The 14,737-nt window shown below is 49.2% G+C and overlaps 1 protein-coding gene across 1 annotated transcript in view; it reads right to left on the reverse strand.

The window, feature by feature from the left end:
* Nucleotides 1–8,633: 8,633 nt before the first annotated feature.
* The window catches only part of SLC16A2 (solute carrier family 16 member 2), a 99,713-nt gene continuing 93,609 nt past the window's right edge, over nucleotides 8,634–14,737 (reverse strand). Inside the window, exons 5-6 of the mRNA XM_025373501.1 lie at nucleotides 13,090–13,318; nucleotides 8,634–11,199 (exon numbers count right to left, since the gene is read on the reverse strand). Coding sequence (XP_025229286.1) covers nucleotides 10,979–11,199; nucleotides 13,090–13,318 — 450 coding nt within the window. The 3' untranslated portion in view covers nucleotides 8,634–10,978. The remainder of the gene's footprint in view (nucleotides 11,200–13,089; nucleotides 13,319–14,737) is intronic.

Genomic DNA, 14,737 nt, shown 5'->3' on the forward strand with positions numbered 1-14,737 from the left:
CAAATCAGGTTTGTGAGGGATGAAGTGAGTCCTCTATGTCCTTTTCAATGACCGGTAAGGTGACTGACTTGAATATTCTCTGTAGAGGAAGTGGTGAGTCTATGTGCTATCAGGAGCTTCCTAGGGTTGATAGAGTAGATGGTCCCTTCAAGTTCAGAATGTGCATGGATGAGCAGAGCTGCCTGGGCTATGCCTGGCCAAAGCTGAGCAGAGGTCCCACAGAGCAGAGGCCTATGTTTGGGGCAGGAAGGGTCTGTTTGGGGCAGACTTTGCAGAGATACTATGAATGTTCCTAATACGGGAGGAACCTACTACGGGTCTTTCCTTAGGTGCAAGGTAGAATATAACTTCAAATAAGGAAGATGAAAAGAAAAATATGTTTCTATGCATCTATACTTACACATCTAAATATCTATCTCTGCAGGGAGCATGGGCTGGAGTGTTCATGGCAGTCACCTCTTGCAGGAGTATTAAGGGTCAGGAGCGTATGAAGGAAATACTCTATTTTTACCATCTGAAATTTTTAACAAGTGTTTATATTATGGGAGAGAGTGACCATGACATTAATGTCAGGAATTAGCAGCCTGTCCCTCAGTTTTGTCTCTTCCCTGGTCTGTGGCCATGACCAAAGGCTTAGCAGTCTCCCAGCCTGTGGCAGTCCTATCAGTCCTAGGCTCAGCAGCTTCTGTTGTTCTAAACATATAGTTTGCTCCATCCTATGGGAAAGAGAAAAGGGCCTGAGGGGGTCATGAGGCTCTTTTCCACCTGACATTGGTCCTTAGCTGGATTCCACAGGTGTTTAGGGCCACTGGGCATTTAAGTTTACATAGCAGTCTTCTCCAAAATCCCTGGCTTTTTTTCGTCATATAATCTGGGAATTATGAGAAATAAGTGTGATACAGCCAAGAAGGGAAAAGGTATTTAATACCTTGATTGTGAAATATGAGACCTGAGGTGAATGGGAAGGTCAGTAGGATAGAGCATATGAAATTGAGGCTCTTGGTGGAAATGAGGAGGTTGCAATTAAGTGTATGTTTCCTGGAACCTCGGTCCCTCCCTCTCCACACTTTCCAGCTGCTAAAACACTGAGTATGTTCCTTCTCTGTTCCTAAATTAACCCCATGGTTATAGTAGTCTCTTTCTTAGATCATTTTACATTCATTCCAGCCTTGTCAAGACAATGATCCAGACATAAGTACAGTTCTATTGCACAAATGATGCAGATTCATATGGAAAATTAGATTCACCTCTCCTTCCACCCCCACATCCATAGTCCCTGCTCATTTCTGTATCAAACCACTCTAGTCAGAGCAACCCACGATGTAAATTCATTCTGTATTCAACTCAGCATCTCCCAGAAAGCTAATCAGAAGGAAAAAGTACAGCCCTAAGGCATAGGATCACAGAATAAGAGAAACAAGTATGTTCTTAAGCTCTTCCACCCACAACCTGTATACTGCCAGATCACTCAGGCCACACCCACCCAATCTCAAGCACACATCCTTCTTTAAAGGTGCAATAAAATGTCGAGCCAAAATAACCAATTATTCAAGCATTTACTTCCAACATATAAAAAAGGAAACTGCAGAGCTGTTGATCAGCTAGGCATAGATGGCTTTATTCCCCTTCAAGTTTCTCTGTTTTACCGCTGCCCCCATCTCAAAATTTGAAGTTTTCGAGAGGGCTATATCCCAAAGCAAACGGTAAGCTGGGCCCTAGGGAATCTTGGGTGTGCACCCAGCTTTAGCAAGAAGGAGAGGTAGGTTGACAGTGAGGCTGAGGATAATGCTCTCACCTCAAGTGCATGGTGAAATGTCAGTAATCTCTGGAACAGTGGTCACTCAAGACACAAGGATGAAACACAGGTAAAGGCTCACCTAACAAAACTCCCTGAAATGGTAAATTCTCCATGGAGCTCACTATACCAACCAAGAACTTAGGGTGATTAGGTGAGATAGCTTCATCCCACAAACAACAGAGCATAAACTCCTTCTATTGATCCTTCATTGGGAGTGTCTAGGAAATTAGACTTACTATATGGGAAGCAGCAATGATATCACAAAGGTCATGTAGGTCATGTTTCCAGGAAAATGTAATGAGCAGGTAGTTCCAGAAAGGAATCCCTGGCAACCATCAGTTGAGCTTCTTACTATGCAGGTTATAGAGTAGTGAGCAGACCAGGCTTTTCTTTTTTCTTTTTCTTTTTTTGGGACGGAGTCTAGCTCTGTTGCCCAGGCTGGGGTGCAGTGGTGCAATCTTGGCTCACCTCCTGGGTTCAAGCGATTCTTCTGCCTTAGCCTAGTGAGTAGCTGGGATTACAGGCACGAGCCATCATGCCCATCTAATTTGTGTAATTTTAGTAGAGACAGGGTTTCACCATGTTGGCCAGACTGGTCTCAAACTCCTGACATCAACTGATCCGCCTGCCTCGGCCTCCCAAAGTGCTGCGATTACAGGCGTGAGCCACCACGCCCAACCAAGGCTTTTCTATAATGTGCCTTTGCCACCCTTAGACTGCATAAAGGACCTTGATCAAAAGTTGATGCATTGCTGGTTTGTGGTCATGCCTGTGTTCCTGTATCTGTGAGCTCATCTCCATCTTTCTTTCTCTGGTTTTTCTTTTTTTTGGGCCTCCCAGCTTTGTCTGGAAGTTTCAGACTCAACATCGTGTTTCCATTTGCTGAACAGAATAGAAGCAACAACAAAACCCCAAACTAAAGCAATGATATTGGGAATTCTTCCAATTCATTTTATTGGGGTAAAGCCTATATTGTTTTCCAAACATTTAGCAGCCTCTGATGGTTTGTAGAAGAAAATACATAAGAAACAAACATATTATATGGATATTAACCAAAATCTGTGAAGAAATCAGTTGGATAGACAAAGGTGAATAAGGTATGTTGGTTTGAAGCTCCTGTGCTTTGTCAACATATTAAAAGTGTTTCTGGATTTCATCAGTTACAACTATTTACTGAACTACTGAAAGGAACTAGCTTTGCATGGAACTCGACTTTCCCTGAAATGACTCCTCCTGTTTTCTAGGCCCAACCATTTGTGGATGACAAGTGAGTCGTCATCTTGGAGGGACCAGGCTTGGATGCTTGAAGCTATTCACCCTGAAGGAAAGGCTTAGGCTAGAACTTACTGGGATCTGGAAAGTTAGAGACCACCAAAAATGTGGTACTGAGGGGTAGGGGCTGCTAGAAAACACCAAACTCCCTTGTGGATATGAAGAGTCTCTCAACTGGGACCAGACAAGTTGAGGTGGAGGGTAAAGGCCACATTTGGGAGGCATATATAGAACAAGTCCACCTCACTGAGGTGTGTGGGCAGGTGTTTATTTATTTATTTATTTATTTATTTATTTATTTTGAGATGGAGTTTTGCTCTTGTTGCCCAGACTGGAGTGCAATGGTGCGATCTCGGCTCACCACAACCTTCGCCTCCCAGGTTCAAGTGATTCTCCTGCTTCAGCCTCCTGAGTAGCTTGGATTACAGGCATGCGCCACCACGCCTGGCTAATTTATTTTTTGTATTTTTAGTAGAGACAGGGTTTCTCCATGTTGGTCAGGCTGGTCTCGAACTCCTGACCTTGGGTGATCTGCCCCCCTCGGCCTCCCAAAGTGCTGGGATTACAGGCGTGAGCCACCATGCCCAGTTGTGGGCAGGGGTTTAGACATGTTCTTCTCCTTTCTTTTCCCAGGGGCTATCTTGGGAGCTCCCTTACCTTTTTGCATAATAGTTGCTGCTCTTTGCCATTTCCTCTCTGTAGCTTGATGCAGGGCTGGAAGTCTGGAAGAGAGGAAGCCCTGGACTAACTGTGTTGACCTCTTAGACATGCAAATCCTTTCTCATGAAAACAGAGCCTCCCAGGAGCTGCTCCTCACCCTCCCGTCCCCAAATAACCAGTCCAAAGAATTCTTCCTTTGGTGGCCTGTGGGCATCAAGCAAAGCCCTGGAAATTAGCCCTCAGTGATGATAATTTTATTGAATCATGAGAGAAGGACTGAGGGAGTGGAGCACAAGCAAGCTCATTTTGGAGTTTTTCCTCCATGTTAAGGGGGAGAGGAACCTAGAAGACAATGACCCATACTCCCAGAGAAAGGCAGACTTCCTCTTCCACATGCACTCCTTGGGGAAGTCCAGGGGGTGCACAAGGACTGTGGCTCGGCTTCTGCTGCGCTCCATGCCTCCATCTTGGGGCTGTAGTGCCACTCCCAAATAGCGCCTTCATTGGGGGATAGAGTGGACAAGGGAGGAGCAGGTGCTGACTCCAGGAGCAGCAAGCAGGTTTTCTGGAGTCAGGGAAAATGAGAGATTTGCTCACTTCCTTACTTTCTGTGAAGGAGGGTGGAAAGGGCCTTGCAGAAGCGTTCAAAACCCATATTCAGTTCCTCCCAGGGCCTCAATCCCCCAACTATAACTCGGCATAAGAGCAGTTGCCTCCCATGGTTGCCGGGAGGGTCAATTGTGATGAGGGATATAGGGATGAGGGATATATAACTGTGGACTGTAATTTGTCCACACACAGGTGTTTGGAGGAGATTTCTCAATGTTTTTTGTTTGTTTGTTTGTTTTTTGCGGGGTCGAGGGGTGGTCTATGTCCAGATATGCTGCGGGGAAGGATGAAAGGAGTGTGGGAGGAGGTGGCAAATGCGGCAGGGAGCTGGAAGATCCCAGACTGACTGGAGAAAACTCTGCCTTTGCAAGGCCTTAAGGCAGAAGGATCTGGGAGGCTGCCTGCCTCCCAGGAGACTCCACCTTAGGGTACAGAGGGTGTATGTAAAAGTTAGGGGGAGGAGTGAAGGTGGTTGTCCATCCTCTCCTTCACCCCACACTAAGCAAGCGTAGAAGGAAGCAGGTCGGTGGAAACTAGGGTAGAGGAGTGTAGGAGAGGAGCAAACTGAGGAGGGCGGCTTTTCGAGTCAATCTGGTCCTTCTCACCACTCTTGAGGCTCCGTCCAGGATTGGAGGACGGTTCTGAAGCCTAGGAAATCCCGCTTACTCCCCTGTGTGATCAGGAACTGTGAGACTGGGGAGTAGGCCTGAGCTGGGAGCTCCCACCAGCATGGTTGATTCCCCGGAGTTCTGAAAGAGTTTTTATGGAGACTGGGGTAAGGGGCGCTTGAAGGGTGGGCCAAGTCTTTGGCAGAAAGCAGCCCCACTGGGCTGACCCACTGTGTGGAGCGGGAGGCCCCGCAGGGCCTTCCGGGGTTGGAGGTTGCAGAGGAGGGCGGAGGAGGATGGCTGCCCCGGGGGGAGCGCTTCCTGGAGGCCGAACCCGCCCTCAGTCTCTGCATCCTGATGGGCCTCGAGTCTGGGCTCCTGTAGGCCTTTCGCTAGCAGCGGCCTGATCCCGCCCTTGGGACGCTAGGGACGAGGCTGGTCGGGAGAGAATAGGGGGCCGCCGCTTGTAAGGGATCCTCGACAGGCCCAGCCTGGATCACCTCGAGGGCTCCGGACCGAGCGCTGGGGGTGGGGCGCCGTCGCCGCTACGGCCCCTGGTGTCGGTGGCGCGAGCAGGGAGGTAGAGGGCGGGGAATCGAGGAGGAGCTGAGCTCGGACACGCGGCAGCTGCTGTCTGTCCGTCTGACTTGCTGGCAGTTGGCAGGGCCCGAAGCTAGGTCTTCCCGCCCCCTTCCCCTAGGCGGGAAGGGCGGTTGTACTGGGCGGGCGGATTCCCGTCTGAGTAGCAGGGGCAGATGCATTTCCGTGGAGGGGCTCCCGCGTTATTACCCCTCCCAAATGGGGAAATGGTTGGAGACCCGCAGAGGGGGAGGAGCCAACCCCATTCTCCGCGTCCCCGCCCAAGGAGGCCGGAGGCCAACGGCAGGACCAGGAGCGACCGCCAGGGCCATCTCCATCCCCAGGCAGTCCCGGAGTGTGGAGTGGGCATGGGTACCTGGCGGGAAATAGTGTCGATTAGCACCCCCAGGCCCTGATGCCAGGGCCCAGTCGTGGCGAGGTCAGTGGAGGGTGGGTGTGTGGTGGGAAAGGAGAGTAGAAGTGCAACCTTCTTTTCCCCTCCCCTGGCATTCAGTGTATTCATATTTTGCATGTGGGCTCGGCGCGGTCTCTGCGGGGACGAGAGTTGGGGAAAGATGCTCCCAAGTGTAGTCCCGCCGGTCTGTAGTCCCCGGCCTCTGCGGCGGGGCCACAGGCTCTGGCAGGAGTGAGGGAACGAGGAGGCCCACGACAGGTGCTGTCTGTCCGCTGGTCTGACAGGCCGGGGCGGGAGTGCGGCCCGGCCCAGTGCTGCTGTCCCCTCCCCTTCAGCTGGACGCGAACTCTGACACTTGTTAGTGTGAGCAATCGACTAATTTTATCCGGCTGGGGCTCAGCAGGAAACCAACGCTGAGGCGCGGGTAGTTCTTCCGGGCGACTCTCGCCCCCGGGAGGACAGTCGTGGGGAGAGGAAGGGGGGTTGGGGGTGGGATTCCTGCCGCCTCCATTTCACTGGGGGCGTGGTGGCTCCTGCTCTGCCTCAGAGAGGACCGAATTTTGGCGCTAAGGTCGGTACTCTCTGGGCACTGGCGCCCAGAGAAGAAAAGCGTTATCTTGGAAGTTAGGTAGTACAAACTCTTTGTGTTCTTCTGTTTTTTCTACTTATGTTCCTTTCATTCTGAAGTTCCCGGATTCTAGCAGAGTGTCTGACACGCAGCAGGTCTCTAGAAAAGCCTGCTTCAATGGCTTGAAAGCCAGGCATGTAACTTTGCGCTTGGTGACCGCTAGAGAGAGCTGAAAGGCAGGAATCAAAGGGACTTTGAAGCACAGCCTCCTGAACCCCTGCAGGAGTTGGGTATCTAATCCCTTTCCTTGTGCCTCTGCAGTCTCTGCTGCATTTCGGCTTATTAGAATTTCTGAACTTGCTTCAAGGGCTCTTATTCTACCTGTCACCCACCCTATCTAGGCGCCAGCTATGAGACACTAGGGATTTGTAATCCTTGTCAGCTGGCCTGCACTGCTACTGTGGAGAAGTAGCAGGGAGCTGCTGGCTGCCTTTTCAGACATGAAAAGGCCCTGGAGGGGAGCATATGCTCATAAAAATTATGGGATTCCACAGCTTTGAAATCTAATAATCCTGAGTGATCAAACACAGACTGGGCCCTTGGAGTTGCTGGGGAAGGGGCTGGGGGGTGGGGGCGGGGCAGACCTTAGATGGGAGAGCCTGGGGCCCTGCAATGGGACAGAGTAATTAGCCTCAGTGGGAGGAGATGAGGAAACCAGCCTGAGGGTGTCTACACTGAGTCCGAGGAGAAACAATAGCCAAGAGCTGGGTGGTAAACCACCTTCTTCCAACAGGAAACCAGTCACTTCTCTTTGCCCCTGCCCTGCCCAGTGTGTGGCCATTTGGAGATGGACTTTTTTGTACCTCTTGGGTTGCTGGAGGTGGAGGGACAGTAGGTGAAACCAGGTCTCCAAGCCAAGATTGCATGACGGTCTGGAGTGACTGGGAGACAGAATACCAAAAGTATGTGTCAGTTGCGGGTGAGAGTAATCATGAAGACATGGGGTATGCTAAAAGTTAAACTTTGCTAAACTTTCATTTTTGCTCAGAGCTGGTCCTGCTGACACACTTACGGAAATGGGTTTGGTACACAGTTGTTGAATGAAGTGGGCAAGTCATTTATCCCTCCTAGAGCCAGTTTCTTCATCTGTAAAACCAGGGGTGTAAACTGTATTGGAAGAGTCAATGACATGAGTTCAAGTCTCATCTTGTTGTGTGACTGATGAACTGTGTGAACCTATTGCAGTCTCTTCTACCTCTAGGCCTCAGTCTCTCCACTTAAATTCAATGCAGAGTATGGACAAGGGAGACTTTAAGGTTACTCTCAGCTTTGTCATTCTTACAGGCCTGTCTCCTGCATCATCCTTAATTCCAGGCTCTGTCACTGCCAGGCTGTGTCAGCCAGCCATGTAAGTCCCTTTAAGTTCCCCATAAATAACATAAGGGAGAGGGAAGGAGAACCGAATAGGATTATTGTTTTTTGTTTTTTTTTTTTGAGACGGAGTCTTGCTCTGTCACCCAGGCTGGAGTGCAGTGGCCGGATCTCGGCTCACTGCAAGCTCCGCCTCCCGGGTTCACGCCATTCTCCTGCCTCAGCCTCCCAAGTAGCTGGGACTACAGGCCCCTGCCACCACGCGCAGCTATTTTTTTTTTTTTTTTTTTTTTTTTTTGTATTTTTAGTAGAGACGGGGTTTCACCGTGTTAGCCAGGATGGTCTCGATCTCCTGACCTCGTGATCCGCCCGTCTCGGCCTCCCAAAGTGCTGGGATTACAGGCTTGAGCCACCGCGCCCGGCCAGGATTATTGTTAATGCCAGTTTTCAGTATGGCACATTTGTAGCAAGGCTGTGGCCTTGGTGGGGCCTCCAGTCCATCTCAGCAAGTAAGCACATTTTCATTTTGTGAAGTAACCGCTTTTCCACTTCAGAGCTTAAAAATCCAATCTCAAATTGTTGACCAACTCCAAACCCCTATATGGCTCTTTTTCTAATTTCTGCTCTCACAGAGAGCATAGAACCTGGCAGAAATTTGATTTGAAATGAGACTTCAGCTCTGAAGTCAAACTTCCTGCTATTAATCAGGTTAAGACTATTTCTCCCTTGTAGGCAACATACATACCCAAACCGAATTTTTAGATCTGTTTATTTTGTTCCAAACTCCTTGAGGATTTAAATGTCCCATGTCTTGAGCTCTGAAATTTTATTCCTTCTAGATTTAACTGTGGTGCATAAGAGGCTGCATCCTACTCTAAATATTAATACTATGCTGCTTTTGCCAATCAACATTCTCTCCAAAAGCACACAAGCTCACATGTGCACATCCACATGTGTGGAAGAAGTAAATTGATACCCCACCATGTTATGTGACATCTGAATGGGCAGATTTGGGACCTATGAATGTCTTTCCTTCATCTGGAGAGAAGAGGACGACTGCCTGATTCTTAAGAGCTATCTGCACCTTGAGCAACAAAAGAGGTCCTGCAGAATCACCCTCTGGTGACTCAGTGAGAGTGAGGCAGGGAGGAATGGAAGCAGGGGCATTGTTGCTCCAGAATTTTCAGTGGTCTCTCCTGGGAGTTACAGGGCTCCTAGGGCCCAGATTATCCTGTTCCACTACTGTTAGAACTGACAGGATAGGAACTAGGCCCTTTCTAGGGCCCCTTCCTACCCACAGAGCTAAGAACCAGTGAGTTTTCCTTTGGGGAGTTGATAAGAGCTGGACTGGGACCAGCGGAGGGGGCTTAGGACTTTGGCCTTGAATGAAATCATCAGTGGCCAACCATGCCCCAGCTGCCTGTTTGTAACGGAAAATCATGAGTGGGAACTATTGTCTTCTTTGGAGCCCCTCAGGACAACCTCATCCTCCTGGCCCTGGGATGACCCTGGCTTAGGGTGGCAAGTTACTGTTGGCTCCAAGTGACAGCCAGGAATGCTTGGCAAAAATGGTGACAGGGTGGGTGACAGGAACACAATAGACAAAGGCTCAGAGAGGGGAAAAAGAGACACAGAGGCAGAGTGAGGAGAGAGGCTGAGCTCCTAATGAGGTGAGCTGTGCTAACTGAACACAGCCTGGCAGTGCCCTCTGCCCCTAGCCAGGGGCACTGGGAATGTTCTTCAGTAAGATTGTTGCCAGAGCCTGGGCATAAGGAAGCATCAGTCACCTACTTCAGAGGGATCAAAGTGGTTCAGAGTCTACCTTTCATGGCACCTTAATGCCCTCTAAGCAAAGTGGCATAGGATGCCCAGCATGGGAGACACATTGGGTGGTAAAGGCTAGGATGGCTTCACCTTCCCAAAAGAAATTGTCCAACCCTATGTGCAACTGCTGCCTGTACCTTTTTGGGATCCAGGCTGGGAATTGGGTTTTTTTCTTAAATAGTCCCTTTTCTGGCCTGGCCCAGGTGGAAATATAGACCTGTCATGAAAACTGAGAGATGGGGCTGGTCCACTTCCCCTCCTCCCACCATGGCAGCTCGTGTCATCAGTCCTCCTCCGCCTGCTGAGATGAAAGGAGTTTCTTCACATTTTGCCAGGTGTATACAAGAATGGGGAGCTGGGAGGGCATCGAGGTTAATGCCTTGGTCTGTAAAATTTGTAAAAATCAGTGACTGGAACATGGAACACTGTGGTGTTTAAGGTTTCTTCCCTATATATTATTCTACTCTTCCAGTGTGGGATTATATAGCTTGAGCCAAAAAGTGAGATGTGGCTCAGCCTGAGATGAGTGGGACTGATGCTAGTGTTAGGAGTAGACTGGGCCAAGGTAAGGTTGATTGGCCCAAGTTCCGGGTCTCTCCTTTCTCCAAGCACCCATGTGTCTATGACAGTCATACAAAGAAATAGAGGGGAAAGAGTATGGAGAGAAGTCAGTAGAGGAAAAAAAAAGAAGGAAGGGAAGAGGGGAGCAGACTGTTAACCAACCAAACGATAAGGGCGCTGCCTGTACCCAGTTCTTGGAAGCCACAGCCATCAGCAACTCTAAGGCTAACCAAGGCTACTTGTCTCATTTTACCTCCCTGCCCCTCCACCCAGTGGCTCCCAAATATGGATGGCAATGACCTCCTCAGCAAACAGAGACTTGGGCCTACCCTATTAAGCTCCTGGGGACATGGTAGCACCTTTGGCAGTTGATTATAGTGTGTGACTAACAAACTGGGGCCAGGAGGTCCCATCCTCCTCCTCCTCCAGGGCTTAGAAAGTACATGGAGAGATTCCAAAGGCCAGGGGGTGACCCCAAGCTTTCCCAGATCCTGGGAGGAGAAAAGACCTGGCAAATTTAAAGGCATTCTGGGGAGAATTTAGTTAATGAGTTTGGAACATCTGGAGCTTTGGCTCCAAGGAGATTGTCAGGTGGCTGAAATGCTGTGTGCGCAGGTCTGGGAACAAGTGTGCTGGTGGCAAAAATGTAAATGCTGAGCAGGGTGGGATGAAGGGGAAGAGCTGGGAAAGAGCACACAACGGCAAGAAAGGCATTAGATTGGTTCCTCAGGATTGGGGGAGCCTGGCAGTAGCTCCCCATTGGGGTCTGGATCAGGGGCCAACATCTTATCCTTGCTGGAATCTCTCTGCTCTTTCTTGAACATCCTTTGATGCATCAGAGGGACGAAGAAGAGGATTACAGCCCCGATGATGGGGGGCACACCGGCAAAGTAGAAGGCCACATGGTAGTCCCCAAAACAGTTTCGGAGCAGGCCTGAAACAGTCAAGAGAGACAAGTCAAGCTCAGCTTTGCCCTACTGTCCAAAGGTGCTCTCAGCCCCTTCTAGGGGCCCTCACAGTGCCTATCCAGATAATCTTGGCCTGTATTGCCTTGACTCAGGAGCTCCCTCAACTTCAAGGGCAGGTGACTCCTCCCAAAGGCACTGGGGCTGCAGGCCCTTGAGTGAATGCTCATTATGAAAGGAGCTAATGAAGCTTCTCTTAAAGTTTCTCCATTTATGACTTTCATCAATCTAAGTTCTAGTCACACCTAGTTACAGAGTTAGGAGGAAACCTAGTTTAAAAGAACTCCACAGAAGATGGCCAAGTATTGTCTTGGTCCACAGTGATATTTCCCAGCCCCGTACCCCCGCCCACCCAACAAATGGTTCCTGTGGTACATTTCAGATGAGTTCTTATTTTCCTTTTCTCTGAAGTGACCCTTCTCTGAAGTTCCATTTGTCCTAGCAAGAGGCTATATGTGTTCCTTTCAGTTACATATATGGTTATGCCCTCTGGTTTTCTCCAAGCTGCCAAACCAAGGATATGTTTGACATGAGATGCAAGGCCTTCCCTACTCATTTCCAGAAGCTAATGTGTGGTACCTCATAGTACCTCAGAGCCCAGAAACAGTATTCAGGAAAGGCAAAAAGGCCCTTGGCCTTTTGCTTACTCAGGAGTTAAGCAAATTGGAAAGAAATGTGGATTCTGGGGCACTGTTTGGATCAGGAGGTGAGTAGAGGCCCCCTTCCCCCAACGGGTAGTGTGGCTGTTGCCCGGGAGCCTGAGTGAAAGCTTTTGCCACTGTCACACAGTGCCCTCATATCACCTTGCACATAATTTGTGTTCGAAGAATATTTGTTGAATTAACCCACCTCACCAGCCTAGGAGAAGCTAATGCATGAATCAATGTTTGCAATAAATCCTATAGAAAAGAAACAGAGTTGCCAGGCACAGTGGCTCACACCTGTAATCCCAGCACTTTGGGAGGCCAAGGTGGGTGGATCACGAGGTCAGGAGATCGAGACCATCCTGGCTAACACAGTGAAACCCCGTCTCTACTAAAAATACAAAAAATTAGCTGGGCGTGGTGGCACGCACCTGTACTCCCAGCTACTCGGGAGACTGAGGCAGGAGAATCGCTTGAACCTGGGAGGCGGAGGTTGCAATGAGCCGAGATAGCTGAGATCGCACCACTGCACTCCAGCCTGGTGACAGAGCAAGACTCTGTCTCAAAAAAAAAAAAAAAAAAAAAAAAAGGAAAAGAAATGGAGTTCTCTTGTCATTGGTTTTCTGTTCCCTGTTCCCTGGGATACCAACAGTGCCCTTCTGGGAAAATGAAGGGAGAAACCAGGAGTGCTGAAAGATGGCAAGTCAACACTTCCTGCTGAAGGTGAGCCTCACTGGCTTAATTCTGGTGTGTTACTTTAATCAAATATCTTCTATAGGCTCAGTTCAGAAGCCAGCAGAGGAGGAGGAGGATGTCCCTAGGTTTTAATAAAACCAGAGATTGCTTTCTCTTCTTTTCCTACCCAACCTTGCAAATAATCACATGCCTGTGGAGAGAGTGAGAGGATACTAGATCAGTGGAATCGTCGGAAGGCCAAACTCATTTTTCTCTCCACCCCCCTGGAAGGATCCATGCTGTCTGAGATAAAACCCTATTGAAACAGATATACCGCCATGGAAAATTCATCCCTCAGAATGGATCCGTGCATGTGTTTAATCTCTTCCACCAGTAGTGATAAGGGGTTTCATGCACTCTGACAAAGCTGTTTAAATAGAGGATAAGAGGAAAAGGGGCCTGAAGAGGTGCTCAGGAGAGCCAGTATCCAGGGAAAACAGGACTCCCTAATTCATGCCCTCCCTGGAATATCAGTCTCACCTGCAATGGGGGGCCCAGCAATCATTGGCAAGGCCATCATGCCCAGGAGGTAGCCAATGGCCTGTGAGGCCTGCATTGGGCCCACCAGCTCAAATGCAATGGGGGCCATTATGGTGATGAAGAAGCCATCGCAAAGGCCCAGGAAAAGACAGACGACGATAAGGCCCCCGAAGTCCCGGCACAGGGGAATCATCATGGACATCAGGCCCAGGAGCAGGAAGGAAAGGACCTGGAGAAACAAGGGCCTGAGGTCACGTGCTGGCCAGCCAAGACCACATAGCATCACATCTCCTTTCTCAAGTCTTCATTTCTTCCATCTATACAATGGGGTGATGGGAGGGAGAGGGTGTCAACAGAGAGAGCAGTTGGACTGAATAGTTAGGCCCTTTCTAAGTCTTGCACTGAGGGATTCAAAGTCCAAGAAAGGCCCTACTTAACTGTGATTCTGTCGGGATTAAAAAAAAAAAAAAGTTGGGGGATACTTGGCTCCTGGCCTCAAGAAGTTTGTCTTTGCACTAGACCCTAAGATAAAAGGAATTGTTGTTTCTGCTTTCTGAGCCTGTATTTGGCTTACCCAGGGATCAGGGTCTGGGATCAGGCCATACTGGTGTTCTCAGATCCAAGTAAAGTATGGAAAGAGGGAAGGGAGGGCATGAGGATGGCTTGCATGATGATCAGATGGGGTTGTAAGTGGAAGGCACAGCTTCTTGAAATGGGGAAGGAGCCAGTGCCCATTTTTGTGGAGGCTGATTTTATAAAATAGCTTGGCATAAAGGAAACTATTGGGACGTTCACCCAGGTTCCTATGCTTTAGGACATGGACTGCACTGCCTAGCTCAGACATCTCAGACACATGGCTCTGGGGGCCTCTGGGCAACTGGACACCCTGAGAAGGCAAAAAAAGGAACCTTGTACGGGAACCAAGCCACTGGGAAGGTGTGTGTCTAGGGAGAATGAAGCCAGCCCAGGAACACTGACTAGCCACTGGGCTTTCTTTGCGCTAAGCAAAATGACTCCAAAATGAAAAAACTGCCTTTCCAGAGGTTTTTTTTTTTTTTTTTTCCTTCTCCACAGAGAAAAGGGCCACTGCAAACACAGCTGGTCTTCATTTGCAACCTGTGTTGGCCAGCTAGACTGAAGACCTGGGCTGCAGGCAGAGAAAAGAACCCCGCCCCCATCCCGCTGCTGCCAACCCCCTGCAGCCAGTAGAGCCAGGTCAGAGCCAGGTCATCCCAGGGTCAGGGCTAAGATCTGATCTCTTTATCAAGGCCTTAATAGGCCCAAGGATTTTCCAGTAGTTCACACCAGCAAGCCAACTTAGCCAAGAACATACGGAAGGAGTGGGGGACATGGCTATTTGGTGCCCTAAAGATTTTCTATGTTGTTGCTGACAGTGGGTTTGTTAGGTTGATCAGTTGGTTTTTGGAGAGGATAATGCCATCTGAGGACATCTTTTTGTTGGGAGACTTTGAACTTTGCCCAGGCAGTTTTGAGGTAGCTAGGCAGAAGCTAGGAATAAGAACCCCAGTACCTGAGCTTCTCCTTTAAGAGATTCACACACAACAATAAGATAAAACCAGACACACCTATCAATAAAGCCCATTATGGAAATTGAAAGTGAATACCATTATATAACACAAAGAACCCT

This window comes from Theropithecus gelada, chromosome X (genome assembly GCF_003255815.1).
Source record: "Theropithecus gelada isolate Dixy chromosome X, Tgel_1.0, whole genome shotgun sequence".
NCBI classification, from domain to species: domain Eukaryota; kingdom Metazoa; phylum Chordata; class Mammalia; order Primates; family Cercopithecidae; genus Theropithecus; species Theropithecus gelada.